The sequence below is a fragment of the Diplotaxodon limnothrissa genome, linkage group LG5, assembly GCF_057381915.1.
Source record: "Diplotaxodon limnothrissa isolate DT_005_m linkage group LG5, D_limnothrissa_male_GT1.1, whole genome shotgun sequence".
NCBI lineage: Eukaryota > Metazoa > Chordata > Actinopteri > Cichliformes > Cichlidae > Diplotaxodon > Diplotaxodon limnothrissa.
The window spans coordinates 27135823-27158089 of record NC_140600.1 but is presented as its reverse complement, the minus strand read 5'-3'; the positions used below and the strand labels follow the sequence as shown (position 1 = coordinate 27158089).

The 22267-nt window shown below is 40.6% G+C and overlaps 2 protein-coding genes across 6 annotated transcripts in view; both read right to left on the bottom strand.

Moving 5' to 3' along the window:
* The window catches only part of flnba (filamin B a), a 64366-nt gene extending 52429 nt beyond the window's left edge, over window positions 1-11937 (bottom strand). Inside the window, exon 1 of the mRNA XM_085353378.1 lies at window positions 11513-11937. Coding sequence (XP_085209504.1) covers window positions 11513-11804 — 292 coding nt within the window. The 5' untranslated portion in view covers window positions 11805-11937. The remainder of the gene's footprint in view (window positions 1-11512) is intronic.
* A 3525-nt stretch (window positions 11938-15462) lies between these two features.
* slmapa (sarcolemma associated protein a) overlaps window positions 15463-22267 on the bottom strand; it is an 82241-nt gene continuing 75436 nt past the window's right edge. For 3 of the 5 annotated variants that reach the window (XM_085353377.1, XM_085353373.1, XM_085353374.1), the window contains one exon: window positions 15463-17666. In XM_085353377.1, coding sequence (XP_085209503.1) covers window positions 17571-17666 — 96 coding nt within the window. In that variant the 3' untranslated portion in view covers window positions 15463-17570. The remainder of the gene's footprint in view (window positions 17667-22267) is intronic. The other 2 variants (XM_085353372.1, XM_085353375.1) reach the window with 1 other exon arrangement.

Here is a 22267-nt window from a genome sequence, read left to right as displayed (position 1 = left end):
AGTCTGCATTTGTAGGTGGCTGTGAGTTTGTGTTATTCAGGGGACAGAGACGGCCCGTTTCGCTCGTCTTTCAAACCAACCGTCTCCTCAGTCCAAAGTGTGAATTCTGGCATCCACGAAAGAGTGGCCTTTGTCCTTTAGATGTACAGCTGAGTTTGTCGAGATGATCTTCTCACACAGCTGCGTTTCTCCCATTAATGTACTCGCCAGTTTTGCTGGCATCAAGATTATGATCAGGTCCAGGCCGGCGGAAGATTATAAAAACCGCAAGTAACATGACGTGCATGAACAGTTTCAGAGTTTGTGCTTCAGTGACTCTTCGACTGACAGCCGTTTCTCTTATCTGTGTTTTGAGCTCTGATAAAAAGTTTAGAGTGGTAAACTAACACACAAAAATGAAAACAGAAAACACGTCAGAAACAGAACATCCAGAAATCTGTGTCAAAGCCTGAACTTTAAACCGAGACCTGGCAGACAGAAACCAAACATCTATCAGCTGTCAGAGTTCAATGAGGCGAGCTGGACGTGGACTGTTGTTGATACACATCACCATGGCAACAAATGGCCAAAAGAGAAAGGGTGAACTCAAGAGTGTGAGAGTGCGTGCACGGTGAGGTTTCTGCTCCCAGAGAGGAGCAGCCAGCCAGCAGATTAGCTAATATCTCACCGAGGGAGGCAGCACTAAATGCGCCGAGAGCGGCCCGACGCTCGTCAGCAGATATGAAGACGATGCGCATCTTCATTATGGATTTATCTGTCAATGATTAGTCATGTTACAGGAGTGTCAAATCCATTTAGTACAAAGTCAAGACTCAGAATCAATAAGTCTCGACTCCCGTTTTTCCAGGAAGTGTCAAGTTTTAAATTCTTTCATTGGAACATTTTTAGAAAAGCAGAAGCCTGACTGGATGTAAACGTAATTGCTGCGCACTCAAAAGAAAAAGTGAACATTTGTCTAAGATACTGAAGGGTACAGACTACACATATACAATATTGTATATTTGGGTCAGAAGGACTCAGTTTCGGTGTAAAAAGCTAGCTATTCCAGGTGGCATTAGATGAGTTTTTTCCCCAACTTTCAAAACATTAGTCAACATTTTCCTGTGACAGTTCCCAGAGTCCTAAGGCATTCCAGTCAGTCGTCCTTCCACGCAGGTAGCAGTAAAAACAGCAGGACAAGAAGAAATCTAATCTTGCAGATCCAACTTTGTGTCAAGGTCCAGAAAGACTAACACTTTCAATACAGGCGATTCTTTTTATACAAGTGTGGCAGCTCTGAATTCACTAAACGTCATACAACAAGTGTGTTGAGGTCTTCTATGAGTTTACTGAACTCTATTGAGTTCCATGTCTGATCAGTCACATTCAGGGGGTCACGCTAGGTGAAGCAAAGGATAAAAGCAGGATTTTTTCATTTTTCCCCTCATTTGTGTCTCCATCCCGCCCATGACCTAACAGTCAACCTCAGTACGCCATGCTCGAGTACAATAATTTCCTAAAATGTAGCTGGATGACAGGAGCCAACAGAGGACACAGCAGTGCATCTTTTGCAGAACAGTTTTAATCTTTGAGGTATACTGTCAATTAGGCGTGGCATCGAGCAGGACAAGAGGAGGAAACAATTAGTTCTTTGTTTTAATAAACCGTTTCAGTCCCTTCACTGTGAGTGTGGGGCATTTTGATTAACAGTAGATCAAAGTATAAAGATTTCACACCATCTCACATCTGTTGTGAGACATGAGAAACAGACTCGAAAGAGCACAAAAAACCCCAAAACAAAAAGCAGGACTGATTGTCTGCTGCCGATTGAACAACCAGGAAAGTTTGACATTCTGAAAATGCAAACAGAAGTGGAAAAATTCTCCCACTGAAAGCTGGGGTTGTTCTTGGAAAAACAGGGCCTGGAGGCACTACAGGGTTAACTCTGCATGTAGAAGAGGTCACGCCGCCTGATTAAGGTCACACCTGAAAGCTACAGATCCTGTCAGGCCTGTTCTCACCTGGTTCCTCTCACACTGAGGCAGATGTAGAACAGCACTGCAAACGGGGACAGAAACCAGTTGAAGGCAGGATTATTCAACTAAATTTACCAGCACAGGTGACGTCATATTCCTGACACAATAAATGAAGAAACACTAATCGGGGCAAGCACAGGCTAAGAAGAGCATGCAAGCAATGCTAGCTTGTAGAGTGTTAGTAATGATCAGACAGGGACATAAAACAGACTACAGCTACTTCTCCATTCCCAAACACAAGCTTCCATTATATGATTTTGTGCAATTACACAAAAGCTGCACTAGAAACAGGAAGCAGAGACATTTCAGGCTTCCATAAAAGAAAAACGTTATTTAGAACTTAAATTTTGCTCAAGTGACAGAACTGTCACTCTGAAGGCAAGGCTGTGAATATTTAAAGCTACACCTAGAGAAAGAAGCACCACTATCTTATGTGCTCTGGTGCAAGGTTATCCTGGTAGCAATGTAGCTATTTATCTTTCACAGCATGCAACCATCGAGGTACCCGTCTCGTCTGCATTTTACTTTAAACATAAAATGTTATGCAGAGCGTGTGAATTTATCCAAACAGTTCTTTTGTTCAGATGTGTGTTTAGTTTTCACACTTTAGTCACACCAGTAGCAGGAAAGCCACTCAAGGTAATTATATGCACTGCAAGTCATTTATGCAGCTTTAATGTTGGACATGTATAAAAAAAAAAAAAAAAAAAAAAAAAAAAAAAAAAAAAAGATTAAAAAAAAAAGTATTTGGCTCAAGGCTAAATACTTACCTCTGCTCGCCTTACAATTTGTCCCAGGTGGTTTGTTTAATTGGTGGCGTTTAGCACTTCTGTTATGCATTCACGCTGGTTTTGCACAGATTTCCATCCAGTGTTTCCAAATCCTAAATTTGTTTTTCCATGCAGTTATTCCTCGTTTCAGCCTCAGCAGAAACCTGATAAACTAGATGTACACAAACTGCTAATAACAACGCAACACCTCCATTACACCCATCGTGATTTTTTTCCAACTCCATATTGTTAGTCTATAAGCTTTGCATGATTCCCAGTTCACACTAATGCCATTTGTTTCATTCAGGGCCACAACACATCCCCTGGGTTCAACTGCCTGAAACTATTGCCTTTCGGCCATCTTTCTACTGTTTGGATGCCCCTCATGGTCAGACATGGCCCATCTTTATAGCAGTTTGAAGCAGAGAAGAACTACTTGTACAAACAAGCATGTTTTAATGAGCATGCGCTGTCTGCACACACGGGGGACTAATAAAAGCGCTATACAAATACAGGCCATTTACCATTTACTGTGTCACAATGTGTATAAGGCAAAGAACAGCTAAGAAGCCCCAGTGACTCAAACTGTTTTAGCCAACATAGGATTAACAGATGAGCAAGATAATCCAGATGTTTTTCTCCAACTTAAACTGATCACGTCACAGCTACTCCATAAATCCATCAGCTTTCCCAATCATGATGCAGCACACCGGTCTGCACAAGTGGATGGGCCAACGCCTTTTGTACACAACACCTCTCAACTCACTGGCCAATGTCCAAAAAGAGGTAGGCAAAGAAAGTGTGCATATAAGGTGTCGCAATCTCAGAATGATGATTCCAGCTCCAAACAGACACACAAGGTTCATTCAGGGATAGATTTCTCTCTAAGGCGGTAAAGATTTGCTTCTTAAATCAAACTCCTGTCAGAGGATAAACACGGCCTCTGCAGAGATTCGGGAACCTGCAGAAAAAGCGTTACAACACGGCAACTTCGCAAGCTCCAGCTTCATGAACAGTTTTCACCTGAACCATGCTGCAGAAACAAATTAGTCATCTGGACCAGACATTTAGCCGGCTGCATTAAATGTATTCATTCACACATACACAGAAGTTCAACTTTCAAGTCCAGTCAAAGTTTATTTTTAAAGCACATTTTAAACAACCTCAGTTGACCAAATGTCTACCAGTTAAAGAGAATGTACACTATAAAATAACCACTAAACACAATATACACTTAAAAACCAAACAAACCAAATAAATAAGAGACTGTTCTTGCTTGTTTTTGGGACTTGCTGAGCAGCATATACTGGCTTTTATTATCCACATAAGTTTTTAAGAGTGTTGAGGGCCTGGGCAGCTTATATGTGAAAAGGTGAGTTGCTCCTAAGATTAGGAGCTACCACTGAAAAAGCTCCATTGCCTCTGCTTTTAAGCCCGGATCTGGTAGGATTGTAGGGTTTCACTGCGGTTGCACTGCCTAACGAAGCTTAATAGTTATTCCGTAAACTATTAGGAGTTAAATATGAGTGATTTCACTTTGATTGTCCGGCATATCTAAAGGCCACGATGCATAGCTGAATTAAGTGGAAGCTGAGATGCAGAGGATGGGGACAGAGGCACAAAGACAAAATACGCCAGGAAACCGGTGGGTGTTCCTGTGTTTGCTGCTCTGCTGCCAGCTGAGGAGGAAACCCGCTGCTGTACAAAGTAGTGCTTTTTTTCCCTTCGTCTTTTTTGGTCAGCCAACCCAAATTTAGCATTGTTGGTGTGACATTAGCTCTGTAGGAAATAACTACATCTTCAAGCTGACGCCAGTGTACGAGTTTCCAATCGCCAGAGGTTAAGAAAAAACAAACTACGCCACAATCAAATGACTTTAACGTCTAGACGGCTAAGCTCGTGATCTCTCAGTTCAAAGTCCAGGTAACTTGTGTGACTCCATCCTCCTGCTTACAAACACCTTCTCTGTGACACTGCTTGAAAACTGATAGGCCTGTTCTAAAAATCATACCCTGCTTTATCCTCTTCGAGCACTAATGAGGAGGCAATATTTACTGAATCAACATCACCATGCTGTCAGTGAGACTTGAAACCAGCTATTCAGACAATAAACTAATCAGGAAAGTGTTTACCAAGGTCGTAAATAAGATTCAAGTCACTCCAATTCTGATTTTATGATAAAGGAAATTTCTTTGGCAAATTAAATAAAAGACAGAAAATTTAAGATTGCGGTGAGAATCTAAGCATACAAAACCGAGCAGCTGTGGTGTAATCGATGTGCTTTATTGCTACCACTGTGACATTTGGTGTTTAAACATGACACAGATGCCCTGAACCCCGGCAGTCACTGAAAGCAGTCGACTGAGGAACTATTGATCTGCCTGGAGCTCGAGGAGAGGCAGAAGAGAGCCTGAAAGCACAGCGGCAGCTGTCCCTGAACCAAAACTTAAAATTAAACAAAGTGCATTCAAGCTCTGAAGAGGTCGCACGCACTGAAAATATTCAGTGTGCATTAGAGACAAAAGCCAGGGGCCTTCTTCAGGGGTCCCCACACCACAGCAATACATTAACAGAGCTGAAAAGGATGTGGAGTTACATCACTTTGGCCACATGCCAGTCTGTCTTCTCCACCCTCCCAGTCTGATGAGCAACTCCGTGTGGAGTCACTTCTGGTTGCTGAAGGGTTTCCTAACTATGGGGCTGGGTCGTGATATGAGCTACGAGCTTTGAGATGGCCTCGCCTCTGTGACGGAAACGAGCTTCCAGTATGCAGTAAGTCACATCGCCATTGGAGGAAATTCAGTTTTATTCAGCTCACCACTTATTTTTTGTGGTGGGAAATTAGCTTGTCCCTGAAGCTTGCACTGAATCTGTAGTTTCTCCTTCAACCAAACCCTAACCAGCTGCTCACCGACTGAGTTTTAACCCTTTGAAAGCAGAGTGGGAGCAACCTTTTCAAAGACCCAGTGGTTTCTGGCATATTTCAGCCTGCTCATGTAACAAAATAACTGTCTGCGCATCAGAAGTTAAAAGAGTCATTGCTGCAGTGTAGCTTCCCTTTGAAAAACACAAAAAACTACTGATATATACTGAACTGTGAAAACCCATCATTAAGGCTAAAGGGGAGGTTGCCTTAATGATGGGTGACAAGTCACTTTGTGGTGACTTTTCAGCTTTCCTTTTTGACATTTATAGTTTAGGACCAGTAAACTCTTCCCTAATCTTTCAATAAGACATTTTTAATCTTAACAGATAGGTTTAGTGAAACTTTGTGCTCCATTTTTGTTTTATTTAAGAGTTTCCTCCACACGAGACGCAAAACATGCGCTGCACTTGTGGCGTGGTCTCAGGTGCAGACCCTTAACGCAAACACGTAAATGGAGTGAAAGTGTGCAGGTGAGAGGGTGATGAGTTTAAGGCTATGTCTACACTAATCCGGATAAATTTGAAAATGGCGTTTGTCTAAAAACGCTCTGCGTAATCTTAGTTTTATTGGTCACGACTGCAACACATGACTAAAATACGTCATCGTTTTCGAAAAGGCTCCAGGTTCGTGGTCCACACTGACGTGAAAACAATGTTTTCAAATGTATCTGCTTTGGAGAGCATTTTCAAAAAGCTCAGTTTTCCTTGACCAAAAACGCCGTCTCAGTGTGGACGGAAGGCCAAATCTGAGAGAAAAAGATGAATTTTCAAACGAAAGCGTATGAGTGTGGACATGGCCTAACCGAGCTTCCACACGCCTGCCCTCCCTCACCCCTTCCTACTTGGCTCATATGCTCCACCTGTCATGGTGGTGAGGTATCTGACAAGCTGTCGGCACCTGTGAAAACACACCGGAGCCTCTTAGACGTCCAGGTGGGACCTGAGCACATTTTCACACTGATGTCGTGTGGACTTTCTGTAAAATGCGTCACAGTGAACTCAGACTACCGAGTATTGCACTGACATGCAAACATTTGTGAGATGTTACATGTGTTGCGAAACACGACTTTTAAAACGAGCCAGTACTACCTGTGCCACAGATGGCACGCCCTTCAGACTGCAGCTGAACAATAAAAAGTGAAAGCAGCTGGAGCGCTGCGCATAAATGAACAACCAGACGTGCAAGAAGGTGGTTTTGGATCAGCTCCAAATGGCCTGTCTGAGATCTGGACATGCTTCACTTCCACAAAACCAGAGTCAACGTGCCGTTTAAGCGTTCATTTAAAAAGCTAATCTAATGTTAAATCCACCTGGTGATTATGAACTCTCCACAGCTAACAGGCTCCTTTTACCCCATGAAGAAAAATGAAAACAGGTTTGACCCAGAGATGTGCTGAAAGTACATCATTCCCTTCTCCTTATCTGGCTTCACTTATTCCAACATCGATCAGGTTAATTGGAATAACCGATAAGCCAGCTCAGGGTTTATCAATGTAGTTATGAGCACGTTCACCTGAAAGAGGAAACCATGTGACTGCCCAGTAGGCAGCCGTACCTGCTGATCTCTCTTCCTATTCTGAACATAACGTGCGGTGGAGCAGGTGAAGTCTGCAGCACAAATTCCCCCCCCCCCCCCCCAATATGAATGAACCACATTTTTAAACCTGAAAATTCAGGATTAAACCTGAAGTTCACTCGCTGAGCCCTCAAATCCTGCTTCATCGTGCAGGCCTCTGATGTCCTACTCTGTATCTGCAGGTTTACGAGGGCCATTAAAGCAACATGATCACATGAACTCATGACATCACATCAGGATAAGAGATGGATGTCAGAATGAGAGATCAGCAGTTTGAACCCTTTCTCTGTTACAACAGAGATATTCCTGAACACACAGAGTTCAACAACTTCTGTTTTGGAACAAATTTTTCGACCAAATTTAGCCATCAGCTAACCCTTTTGTATTCAAAACACTTCCTCAAACCTAAACCCGTAAGGCAGGCCGATGGTTCCCATCACTCAAGATCTTTGATAGAAGAGAGCTGATCTTCCTTCAGCTCTCTCTCTCACCAATAATCAACTACTACTTAAACAAGAGTTTGTTATAATGAACACACTATAGGTTACATAAAGTCACTGTCAGCAGGCACTGAATATTTGCCTTCTTCATAAAAGGAGGTAATCACAGTCTTCTGCTTCATGTCTGGAAGCTGAAACAGGACCAGCTCTGCCCAACTGTGTGCACGTCCCACCCAGTCAGGCAGTCATTTCCTTTCAAGTGTGGAAAAACCAACTGTCCACCACAGCGTTACGTAGCTGAACGCACTCCGACCTCAGCTCACTCGGCGTGGTTAGTTTTTTAGGTGTCTCCCTCCCTCTTCAACCAGAGTTCAGATGGAGACGTCTGATTAGGTATAAAAGCTGCTCTGGTCTCAAATGAACTCAAAAGCAGGCTGTACGCAGCTCAGCTGTGGAAACGCGACACATTCAGGCTTCTGAGAGACGTTCTGGACACAATCTGTTAGTCTAAAGTTAACCACTCGTTTAATCTCAGCAGCGGCAGGTCATTGAGTTATTTTAGACTCAAACTGCACTTTGATTTTATTACGAAAACTGCTTTCTTACATCTCAGAAATATCACCAAAGCCTGACTCACTGTTGTTATTAAAAACAGAGTGCATTCATCTCTAGCTGGATCAAGGTGATCCCCCCCTCTTACAAAAAGATAACCAGCAGCTTGTTCAGGACTCTGTCAAAACATTAAAATAAATGAGGTACAGCTATTAACTCATGCTCTGAATCCATTTCATGTAAGTAGTGGTGCTATTTATAAGAGCTGAACAGGCAGGTGACCTTCAGGTGAAAACGGCAGATAAACATTTCGTCAGTTTGTCAAGGACTCTTATTTTTCTGTGTTTTTGTTATTATTATTATTAGTTTAAATATTAGTGACTTTTGTCTGTTATGCCCTTTTCAGCCTTTAAAGTATGACACTTATAAAAATAGAAAAGGCTAGAATAGCCCTCTACTGTCATTGTACAAGTACAATGAAATACTGGCACTGACTCGACTTGGTGTCACGTTTTGTGTTTTGTTTAACTGAACGATTCTTGAACAGGATGTCGTGCTGGACTGAACGCAGCTCCAATGAAAAGACCAAAACTCACCGTCTGGGAAACAAGAACCCAGACTACTCGTCACATCACAAAGCACACACACCTGGTCCTGCCAACAGGTAACCACAGGGAGGAGATGAGATCATTTTGCCTCAGAGATGACACTGACTCAGGCTGTGAATCAGCTCGTTGACACAGACCAAGGATGGGCACCAACCTCGGAGGACAGGAGTGAAGCCAGTGCACAAAGTGCAAACGCATTTAGTGAAAATCAAACGGCAGCCGCCGCTTTACTCGGCACTGCTGGGATGGAAATTTGAAAATACCAGTGTTGGTGCAGATGACTAAATTCTTCTTTCATTTTGTTTGGGATTAAAATCTCACATTTTAAATGTTGAGATTTTTTTTTTTTTTTTTTTTAAACACAGGAGTAAAAAAGAAAAATCTTTGACCAGTTTGACTACAATTCCCATAACAGCTGGGAGAAGGTCCAACTTTCATACATGATGCCTCCAATTTGTTTTAAATGTAGGTTTTCTGTTATGAATGTGTGAAAGCCAAACTGAGGGAGCTAAAACTCATGGGGAAAAAATATATAAAGAAAATACACCTCTATGAAAGATTGGAGAGATTCTTCTGTTATTTTGTCCACCATTTACACCAGTATGAACAGCAAAACAGCTCAGCACCCTCAAAAAACATGAGCAGAGAGCCAATTAAGCAGCTCTCTACCTGACACCAAACACCTTAAAATGTCTCAGAGAGCAGAAATAACCATCCATATGCACAGAGGATCCAGAGACCATGAGTTTAACTCATTTTCATTCATTTCATAAATGAAAACTCAGGTACAAGAACAAAAAGGTGTCCTGGGAGTAACGAGCTTTTGTTTTTCCAAACTTTCAGGGACAGGTACTCTTGCTTCATCAAGTTTATGCTGATTAATCTAATTATTTAGAGCATTTAGATTTGCAGTGAATCGCCAAGCACTGAGATGAGATGTGCAAAACAAGCTAAAAGAGAAGCAGAGGGAATTCCCCCCCCAACTTCCTAGATCACTGGGTCACTTCTCAGTCTGAAGGAAAAGCATTAGTCAGTGAAACATCAATAAAATCCCTCTTTTTAAAAGAACACAAATTTTTTTTTGTCCAGATTACTCATGACGAGTGAAAAGGGGAGAACAAAAACCCACAGATCGAATTATTTAATCCATTTCTCTCAGATGCTATGATCAAAGTTTTACCAAAGTCCCACCAATAACCAAAATCCAGATATTCAAATACAAGAAGCTGAAACCAGAAATTTGCATGGCATTTTTTAGCGCAAAAAAATTAAATTTATTTTCTCCTCTATATCTATCTATATCCATTTCCTCCCCACTGACTCATCAATTTCATGAGTGATGATTAACCCTCTAAAACATTACCTTAAGGGAACAAAAATCTATTTACAAAAGGGACGTAAACTACAAACAATGGAAATTAAATTCAGGTGTGGTTAGTCACCCAGCAAAGAGCAGCTTGTAAAGAACACGAAGCAGAATGACTGCAAAGCAGATCAAAAAAAAAAAAAAAAAAAAACTGGAAAGGGGGGAAAGAGCTCTTGAACATCATTCAGCTCTGACTTTGATTTCTTTGAGTCCGAGGGTGAAATATTTGAGAAGACTTGAGTTCTCCACGAGGTCGGCCTCATTAACACAGGTGTGTCCTCACCTCTGTGGGAGACTGCTCATTAAAAACACACTCTGCACCCACAACACGCCAAACTCAATTCAGAAATCTGTCACTTAACGCTGCTGTTGACAGAAAAACAAAACAAAACCATTCACTTAATCAGAAATTACCCTGAATGCCAAGGCCAAGTTTACACCCACGTTTCTACGACTCTCACACGACCCAGATTTAAACGTTAAAATAAAAATAACCTAAATTTAAAAAGCAGTCCAAGTATTTTTGATGAGTTTACGCCGTATTAAAGGACATCCGCTAGTTCTAAAGGTTTTATTAAATCGATTCAACATTACTTTAATATCGCAGATAAACGCGCGACATTATTAAAAAGATCATTTATCGACGACGTTTTGCAAGGAGTTCTTGTCGTACACTGCTCTACACGTACAGAAGCCACCGGGAATGTGAATTTATTAAATTACGGATAATTTAAGCAATAACGTTTCTTCTACCTTTCGCTACAGGCTTACTTTGAGTGCATAATGGTGAACTTTATCAGCTTTTAAGAGACTCAAGTTCCCCAATGCCTCACCTTGCTAACCAAACGCTACCAAGCGGGCAATAGCGGCGCCGTGAAACTTACAAATCTGATATTTTACAGAGAATATTTGTGCTATCTGGGTTAAAAATCTCTGCCGAATTGAAGAGTGTGTCCAAAATTATCAAAAATCTGCATTTGCAGTCAGGTGCGACGTTTGTTCTCGCATAGAAAAGCCAAAGATATAAAATGCCTGAATTTTAAATGGTAGCCCGTGCATTCCAGGACAGAAGACGGGGCGATGAGGCTTTAAACCTGGAATAGTGAGTGAAAACTGGATGAAAACTTTACTCTGAGAAGAAATATTGGATATTCCAGTATCCCTGTCGTGTGCGGACTCTTTTATTATGTTACAAAGTTTTGTCGGAGGCGCACAGCTGAGGAGGAAGCTTCCAGATGAATGAATGGACCCGGTACTCACCTATGGACACAAGCTTTATGTTCTCCTTTTCCAGGAACTCAAGAGCCACCGACACGTTTTCCAGCTTCATCTGCCTGAAGGTGGGCCTCGGGTGGTACTTTCTGTACATCTTCTTGTGACTGAGGACCTCCAGCAGGGCGATGAGCCTCAGGCCGTCGCCCAGGTCCAGCTGCAGATCCACGATCCGCTTGTTGACGCACTTCAGGTGCTCGTTGATCCAGCGGGTAAAGGTGTTCTGCTGGATCTTCTTCCACGGAGCGTCCTCCGCCAGGTCCTTCTCTGTGGCCGGCATCTTTGATAAGTTTCCTCGCTGACTGTGTGTAAGTCTTCTGGCACGGAGATGGGTAAGAAATTACAGAAAGTTAACCGGTAAGCCTGCTGTGTTGCCGCGTTGTTTCCTCGGAGCTGCTGCAGCTCGGTCTGAACTTTCTCCGCACTAATGCCGCTGCGTTCAGGTGCTGCTCGGATTAATCAGCTTCTTCTTCTTCTTCGCGTTTGTCTGAGTTGCTAGTCACCGTCAGCGACGTTTTACCGCCTCCCAACGGCATTGAAGTCCATTAAAGTCTATTTATTTTCCGCACCTTGGACACAGATGCAGACACTACACACAGAGTAGTTATAGATTCGGTTTGAATATAAATACATGTAAAAACATAATTTCATATTTCTTCTAGTTAATAACCTTTGTGTCAATGAGTTTCACCTCACATTCTGTAAATTTAGTTATTTATTTTGCATAAACCTTCATTAATTTGAGTTTCAGGCCCTCACACATCCATTTGGGTGGGTTGAAATTCGAGGCTTTATTTTTTCCAGCATTTTTAAGCCCTCTTACCTTTTTATTACTGTGGTCTGGCAAGGTTACATGTGAGAGGATGGACCTTCATAACACTCAAAGCATTTCCCATTTATTTGTTCATTGTGGAGAAATTGTAGCAAAGAAGATTTCCAGCACATTAAATATTTTTTGGAGTGGAGAGCAGAGGGTTTGGTCCTGCTTACTTCCTTCAGTTTATTTCCAGTGAGTGTAAGTGCCTTACACCTGAACTCTGTCCAGCAGAGGGCGATTCCACTGGTTATTTCCTTTTTTGTATAACACTATGTGGAAACTGCCCTTCATTTTTTTTATAGTAGCTCAGGTGCTACTATTACTGAGTACTACACAATACTTTGTGTATATCATTCTTTATGAGAGTGAAACAGGAGGATGGAGAGTACTCTGATCAGCCAATAAGGATGCAGCGTTCACTGGTTTAATAGTTAGTACCAATCCTCGTTCGTCAAGTCTTCATTTCAAAAGGCTAAGCTATTTATGATGAAAACCCTCGGACAGAGGCTTCATAGCAGGACTTCACTAACAGATAAGTGATGTCACTGCTGCTACGTCCATCTTTTATTTACAGTCTGTGTCCATAAAGCTAAGACTAAGATTTATCTAAGTTTATGACTTTGGGGTAAGTTTATAAAAACACTGATTTCAGTTGGTTTAAGCTCCTTTAGACTCTGAGAATTTCCCAGCTGTTTTTTCCACATTTATTTCTTTTTGACTTATCTCTGCTTTGCAGCACATCTACACGCCCTTGTCTGTGCTCTGTAAATACTGCAGTGATTATCCCATGTGATGCTGATTGATGATCCACTTTATTAGCACCAGATGTGACCACATGTGTCCAGTGACCGTTTGGCCTCCCCCACTTTATAAGAAGCTTATTGTCATGAAACACTCCCTCTGCCCATGTCCCAGTATTTTAAGTTTTACCTGAATCAAATCGTGTCTTACTTTTCTTTTCTTCTGACTCAGAATCAGACAGACAGAAATATGAGTACTTTTTATTCTGTCTGCATGTTGAAACCATCTCATAAAAGGTGACATCATGCTCCGGATAGATGATTGATGCGTGTTTGTTGTGTGACGACATTCAGCTTATATCAAACACACACACTCATATGCAAGTCCAGACCTGTGTTGTCTAATTGTGCAACCTTTGCTTCTCTTCATTATTTCATGTCTGCATTACATCACCTACAGCTCACTCTGCCTTAAAGGGACAGTTCACCTCAAACTCACTTGACCTGCAGTGTTTTTTAGATGAAGATTGTTCTGGAAAGATCTCAGGCTTCTCTTGATATGGAGAAACCTGGGAGAGAAGTAAACTGCACTCGGTTTGAGGTGCTCCAAGTAGCAAAACACAAAATCAAGAGACTTCTTAGAAAAGTGTCCATAAACGTTGGTGTGAGCAGGTTCCACCCACGGAGGAAGGCTTACAGCTCAGAACATGATGTTTGGATTTTATCAGATGGATGATTTCTTCTGCAGAGCAAAAATAAAGTGATTTATTTTTCTTATAAGGAGTTGGCGTGCCATAGTTCCAGGGTTTTCAAGTGTTTTGTTTTTTGGTTCTTTTTGTTCCTGTTTTGACTTTACAGTTGTTCTACTGATAGGTTTCAGTTCTTGTCTTGATTTCTGTATTATTCTAGTTTCCCTAGTGTTATCTTTCAGTAATGTCCTGGTTTACTTTGAAGGTTAGTGTCTCCTCCTGTTTTTACTTCCTGCCCCTTTTCCTCCTCTGTGATTGGCTGCTCCTCTCTGATTCTGTCCTCTTGGGTCAGTTGGTCTTCTGTGTACAGTATAAACTGCATCATCTCTTGCTTTTTCAGGTCCTTTTGTTGTACCAATGGTTATTTTCCATGTGTTATCTGCTTGCAGTGCTGGCTTTGGCCCATTGTGCCCTTTTGGACTTCTGTTTCCACCAATAAAGTTTATCATTTCTTTTGCGGCCAGCTGTTGTCTCATGCATCCTGGTCCTCCTATCACACCTCATTATAGGGTTTTAGGATTTTATGGAAACCCAAACAAGAGTGAAAAAAAATTACATCTGATCGCAGAACTTTAATTTTCATTTCAAACATCTTAATACCTAAAAACAAAAACAAAAAAAAGGGGGGGTCTGAACATGGGAATTATGTGATGTGTTCACTTTCAAGAGGACAAAATATTGTTATTTTAGGTTTTTGCTCTGAGTTTTCATCACCCTGATAAACAACCATACACAGAGGAACATGAACATATAGCACGTGAAAACATATATACATCAACCAATAATTTATTTTTAGGCATCTTTCTTGGTTGTCGTCATAGAAAAGCTGTATATAATAACACACATAAACACACAAAAAGAAAACATGACTATGATATGATGTTTATTCTTTTTCTCTGAAGATTCAACCAGAGATACTTGACTGCAATTCTGTAACTTTAATGAAACAAAAGTAAAAATAATAAATTAAGGGTTTGTAGCAGCACACGTTTGGATTTTAGGTGCTGATATTTCAAGATTTTTCTTAAGGATAAAGCAACTTTAACAACTTTGAGATAATTTTGTCTTGAAAACTTTACTCTAACATTAGTTTCCCTTAAAAAAAGCCACTTCATTAATCCTGTATCGATCAAACTACATATTTTATAAACATTTTCTTGTACTTGGGAGTTGTTTGTGCACTACAAAATCATTCAAATTCACAAATCAGTTTAATATAATGCTCCAATCTAGAGATTTTTCAGATATGAAGGCATTCATACTGATCTTTACCTTTCTTCTTGCAGTGTTTTAATCTAGTAAAAATGGATTAAAGAGAATTATGTTTTCTTTAACACAACAGTCTTCAAGAATCTGGAAACATTAATATTTAAAGTGTCTTATTTGCATTTAATTCAGAACCACAAAGTGCACACCATCTCTACACGATGCAGAGTTTTAAATCTTGTGAGCAGTTACAGTAAAAATCCCTTTAATGTCCTTCCTGCTGTTGCCATTTCAAAATAACAGCATGCAGAAGCCAGATGGGGAAAAAACAGGATAGTTTCAACCTTCTGAAGTATTTATATTGACCCAAAATGAGTTCATCTCTGAGTGTTTGTGAATAAAGACACAGGAAGCAGGTTTGGTGGGTCAGCTTGCTACAACTTTAATCCAAACATCGCTCTGCATATTCAATACATCCTCATCATATTCTCTACATAGCTCCCTCTCATATCTCTAAACAGTTTTAACAAAATAAGTCTAGTAGCACATCAGTCGATAACATTTTATCTTACAATTCTCTCTCTGTTCTGTAGTGTTTTTTCTCTTTACACATCAGGAGTATTTGTTCATTGTCTTATTTTAGTTCTTTTTAAACACGGAGACGAAACGGAGTACACGAACGATGACGAACGCTGCTCAAGAGTCCAGACTGTGAACCCACACACACACATCCCTGTCTACCAACACACACACACTTTGAAATGATTCAATGTCTCTCAAAATATTTCATCAGAGGTCTGACGTCTTGTGTGTCATTAAAAAAATGAATAGATTTTGATATTTGGCCCGTTAAACATTTTTTACAAATTTTCTTGTTCCTCCTTTTAAACTTTGCTCTTCGGGTGTTGTATAGTTGGTTAATCTGAATTCTGGGAAATTCTCAGACATTTAAAGAGCTGTGATTAAGCTGAAAGCCCTGGAAAAAGCAACCTCTGACTGTCAAACCAAGTGTGTGTGTGTATATATCAGGGGAGGTGTGTGTGTGTGTGTCTGCACACATACACAAAGTGTGGTGTTAGTTACATCAGAGGCACTTTGACCCCTTTTCTCTGTGCCCCCAACATGGAGAAAGAAAAAAGTAAACCCAACACAAAATAAATCAGATTTTATTTCAATAATTTGGCTTCAAGTTTCAACTCAGACCCCAGAATTTCCCCAAACAGAAACAAATGAAAATAACCCCAGAGAAAACGCCAAGTTAGACATCCAACATGGCCGACTGAAAGCAGAACAGGGCAGAGCTTCCTGAAATTGCTTCAGCGCGAGAGCTTCCCAGCAGCCTCGGGTTAATCACGATGACATGGTGCACTTCGTCATCATTTGTGCTTCGTTTGTGCTCTTAGAGCCAGGATCACCCCGAGTCTATAAACTCAGACCTGCTCAAGCCCGATGTGATGCACGGTCACATGAACTCACATTTAAGGCAGAACACCTGAAGTCACTGAACGAACGTCTATCTGACCAAAAACAGATCTTAAAGCCCAAAGCATTCGAATTACTCTAACTCTAGTGAAACTGAGATGTTAGCAGGAAACCAGAGAACGTTTCTGTTTTTATCATTTTAATTGTAGTAACTGTAGCAATCGGTGGAGCTGAGGGATGTCGCAGCACCGTGGGCCACTTTACTGGTGTGCCCATTCAAGTACTACAACCTTGCCCTAAAATAAACCTCCGCTGTGGTTTAACTACACTTCTAACCTTTAGTTACTGTTTGGAAACAGCTGCTATCAAGGAAGTGCCTTAAATTCTTGTTTCATCTGTTTTGGGCATTTTATCAGGGAAAACTAAAATGAAATGTGTGGTTATTTTGTGTCCTGAAGGAGATTCAAAAAGTATTTATTAGTATAAATCGAAGATGGGTACATCCCCTGGGTGAATTACAGCTGACGTCTGTAAACTGGGATCAAGAAAAAGTGGCTCCTCCTCTAGATCTGCTCTAACACAACGAGCTGGTTTGAAGAATTTAGCAAGTAAATTTAAGCTGAATGTGGAGCTGTGTAAAAGAAAAGCCATCTCTTCTTCAGAAACTCTGTCCTCAGAGGTAAAGGTGAAACAGACAGATTTACCTGTCAGTGACGTTCGAAGCTGCTGGAAAGCGCCGGGTTAGCATTAAGCAGGTTTTTGTGTGTATGTGGAAGCTCCACCTGCTGGAGAACGTTTTGTTACCTGGAAATCAGCAGAGAGACAAAAAAAAATGGGGGAAAGGGGGGGGGAAGAAAAAAAAAAGAAAAAAAAAAAGGAGCCCCCCACCAGAGCTGAGAGAGCGGAGAATAAAAACAACAAAACTCCCCGCCGCAGGAAAAACAACAACAACAAAAACCCAAAACAAAATAATCCAAGAAGCTTCTGAGTCCTCTGTAGAAACCACAACCTTTATATCCCTCTACAATTATGTACAATTAGACTTTATACAAGTAAAGCAGTGACGCTCTCCTCACGGCGCTCCGTGTGTGTGTTCGCTTGTGTTTTGTGTCCTAGGTGGAGCTGCTCTTGGAGAGGTTGGGGTAGAGGACGGCGGCCGTCACGGCGACCATCACTGCGACGACCGGCATCCAGGGGCTCCAGCCGCTCTGTTGGAGAGAGATGAACGAAAAAACACACACGAGACAAAAACAGACGAAGAAACGCGTGAATAAATAAAGTTAGTTTGAACATTACGAGTAAAAGTGGACAGAGGCAAAGACAAAAGAAGAGAAGCCACTTCAGTCCAAAAGATGATATTTCATTTCTTTTTCTCGTGCAAAAATTCATCTGATTGAGGAAAAAAAAGGTTATTTAACGAGAACAACGTAAATGAATCAGTCAAACTGCATGTAAGTGACAAAAATGTCCACCTGAGGCTGGCTCCAATTAAAATGTAAAAATGTAACTTTTATAGCGCCCGCTGCAAAAACATAGGTTTGACCTCTGATAGTTTGCTGCTTCTGACAACTACACAGGATTTTTCAAATAACTGAGGCTGAGATTTTCAAGGCTGTGGCTGCTTTGACCAACAGCGCAGAAACAGGTGGCTGAACTGGACCTCTCAAATACATTTATGCCGTTTCTTAGCTTTTAACATTATTTTTTGGCCTTTTTTTGGCCTTTATTTGATTGGACAGGGAAGATTTTTGACACACAAGTGGGAAGAGAGCAGACGGCCTTCAAACCCAGGCTGCTCAAAAGGGTCAGCTAAACTTCTTCCCCTTCAGAATATTTGTAATGTCATGATCTGAATAATATGGCTAATCAAATTCAGTATTTTATCAATGGATTGCCCACAGAACAATGGGTGACATCACGATGGGTGCGTCCATCTTTTATTTGCAGTCTGTGGAATCAAAACTAGTGTAAACATGTACACTCATTTATTCATGTAGTTCCAAGACAACTAAAACCAGTTAAAAATATCTTTTTATAGTAAAGTTTGTTTCAAAATAAGAGGTGAAAAATGAAAGGAACCTTTTGTCTAATCAATCTGAAACAATAAAAGTCCTATTCACTATAAAACATTGCTAGTTTAAGGGAGAAGCCTTGAGTCTAATTTTGTAGATTTGAATTAAAACAGTGACCTCTGACAGCAGCAGATTTTTTAAAGGAAGCATCACTAGTTTGAGACAGCAGCTCAATGTGAAGACGGGATGCCCGTTGGGACTAAAGCTGCCAGTTCAGCACTGCAAGGTCCTTATAAATGCTGCTCTTTGAACTTGTGGTCAAAGAAAAGCTCTAAGGGGAAAAAAGGCCTTTTCAACTACAATCAGGTTATTAGGTATCTAGAAAAACGAATAATTTTTACAGTAGCCAAATAACCTTCAGGTATTTCAGGATTCATCCTTTATTTTTGGTGAGAAACAACAAAGGTTTTAACTCAAGCAAGTCAACATGCCAAGTACAATTTCCTCATTGATTACGTCCAATAGGGGCTTAACGCAACTTCCCTTTTATGCACCAAATATGTAATTAAGGCCCAAGTGTGTGTTGCTTCAAATTCAAAACAGTTTTTAAATCCCTGCCAAGGACAATCGAGTTTTACTCGAGTTCTCTGCTGGTTTGTGTATGAACGATAAAAGGAAACAAATTTAATCAATATCATCTTTTGGGACTTCAGGACAGGTGGAGAAAACAAGTAAAAAAATAATTACTTAAATTAAAAAAAAACAAAAACAAAAAGCAGCAAAATAAATTAGGTTACCTGAGCAGAACAACAGAAAAGTTACAGAACATTTTCCCCTCAAAGCAAACAACAACTGGGCATACTGGTCAGACGTTCCCGAATAAACAAACAAGCAGCAAACACAACACAAACACGATGGACGTGATGATGGATGCTTCAGAAATAAAGAAAGTAAGAATGGCTGCAGAAAAAGAGACAATAAAAAAAACAAACCAGTAACAGATGAAAATAACTGAAGTTAAGCAGCAGCTGGATGCAAGAACACAGAAGAAGAAAAAAGATTAATAAATGAAATTAAAAACAAACCCTGCAAAAAGAAACATGAGAGAACAGCAACATGTAATTAAAATAAAGCACCGAAAACCTAACGGAGAGGAAGAGGAGAGTGACTGAATGAGGCAGGTGGAAGGAGAGGGTTAGCCTTTAAGATGCGATGGTCAGAGCACGCCTCTTTAAAGGGGAACAGAGTGCAAATAAACAGAAGGGCGACCTTTAGAAGTTTCCACAGATGAATTAAGCTCATCTACATTTCTCACAGACTTTTCTTTGAATTAAAATAAAACTGAAATGTTGTTGAATTCTTCGGGTCGGGGAGAGATAAAGTGACAAATCAAAAGGAGGATCACTGTAATTTATTTAAGATTACTGGGCTGAACATAAACATTAAAACGCTGTGATTAACTTTTTTCCCTTCATTTCTGTCATTTCGCTTCTTCTTAACTTAAAATTTTAACACACTGCTGACTGTGAACGGTCAGGAGTGAGCGGTTCAGCAGTCTGTTTACACAGGAGGCGTTCAGGTGCTGCTTTCAGTGTGGGACAGCCACGTTTTCATATATGATGAAGTAAAGCTGCAGTAAGAAAATGGATGATCTGATATCCTCGTGTCGGTGTTGTTCCCACATCATCATAATAAATATTGTTCCAGGTTCAACATTGCAAGTGACCAGTCACATTGTTGTGACGTCATACTTTTGCAAGCCAAGCCATTCATTCATTTATGGAATTCCAGTGTTGCAAGGACAACATGTATAATGCTTACCGTTTATCAAAGAACCGTATCCTGAAATGCAAAGAATTCAAATTGCTGGATCAGGCGGTGTCTTGCTAGTCAAGTCGATTTTTTTTTAAGGCGGTTTTTCCCAAAGTCGCAAAAGTATGATGTCACAACAATGTGATTGGTCACTTGCAATGTTGAACCTGGGACAACATTTATTATGATGATGTGGGAACAACACCGACACGAGGATATCAGATCGTGCTTAAGAAAACAGCCGCAGGTGCATGTGACGGGTGTTTCACACCAGTGCTGTGTACAGCAGCTGGATTGGTAAACACAGAAACTTATTGTTCCTCTAGTCGTGGCTCTAGTTACTGCTCCTCACAGTAATTCATTCATTTTAATAAGTTTGACAACTGAACTTTGCTTAGGTTAAAAACCGATCTGTGTAATATTGTGACGAGCCATACTCCTGCAGCACAGCCAATAATACGTCACTCCTTTTTGTGTGAAAATCAGGTAAGCGCACGCTTCCTGGTGCAGCTGTTAGCACGCAATGGAGTCTAAAGACTAGAGCAGAGATCACCGGTCCCACTGTACTGTATACATTTTCCCACCAAAATGAAAGCTTTCTTTTTGTTTTGTTTTTAAATGCAAAAAATACATAAATAAAATAATAATTTGGGATTCTTTTTTTTTTTCTCCACTGTGTTTTTTGGGATTTTCAATTTAGGTTGCTGACTGACATTACCAGGATGGTCATGGTTTCTTGCCTGATCATTAAACTATCAAAGTAGGCAAAGCTTTGAAGTAGTACAGTGTGCATAGATGTACAGCGGTGACACAAAATTTGCATCCATCATACACATCTAAACACCCTGGAGGCCTACGGTGCCTTCGATTTCAGCCAGGCTGTTTACATTCCTCTCATCTAGTCAGTGGATTTGGAGATGGGTGGATTATCGGCAGATTGATTTATTTATGCATTTTTTCCAGAAAAATAAAGTCACTACAGCCACATACCTTGTTTCAATTCTCTCAGAAATCATTTGTTTTGATCTTACATGACATACCTTTCTGAGATCACTTTGAGCATGTAAATAACAAAATAAAATAAATAAATAAATGGCTGTGTCCAACTTGGTGAGTCCTGATGTTGCAGCAGCTTAATTAAAGATCTCAGTGCCATCACAGACTGTATCTAAAAGATGGATGCCACCTATGTTTTGTTTTTGTTTGTTTTTTTAAAGTCTATTTTTTCTGCAGTTCTTTGCTTTGTTTCAATCCATGCTCGATCATCATTGTAAGAAAATTACAGTAAAGTTGAATCAGCTTATCTGGACGTTGCATTTTCATTGGGAGAACCATTTTGTCACTCATCCAAGTGACTTTCAGTCTCAGCTGATTTTCCCAACCTTAAACTAACCAGTAACAGTAAATTTCCATAATGACTGAATCTAGTATCATTGCTTCAGTAAAAACCTTTAATGACTCCTTATATGTCAGCCGTATCAAAACCGCTAAGAAGCATTTCATTAAAACGCAGCGTTTCTGTGGCTTTCAAACCTCAAAACACACTACACTAAAGATCAGTCAACCACAAGGATGTGTTTCCCCCGCCACAAACACAGTAATATAGTGTACACAGACGGTGGCTGTAGCTTTAAGTCATCTGCTAATCGGAAGGTTGTGGTTTGATCCCTAGCTTTTATAGTCTGCATTCCAAATAACCTTGGGCAACATACTACCTCAAGTTGCTAAGAGTATGAATGTGTGTGAACGTTAAATAGAGAGCACTTACATAGAAAAACATATATTAAAAAAAAAGGTGCTTGCATGAATGAGGCAAGTTGTGCGAAGCGCTTTGAGTGCTCAGAGTGGAAAAGTGCTATATACCATCTATAGACTGTCGTGATTTTATACATCGGGAAAACCAAACAACCTCTGGCTAAGCAGATGGGACAACACAGAAGAGCTACTTCATCAGGCCAGGACTCTACAGTCTATTTATACCTACA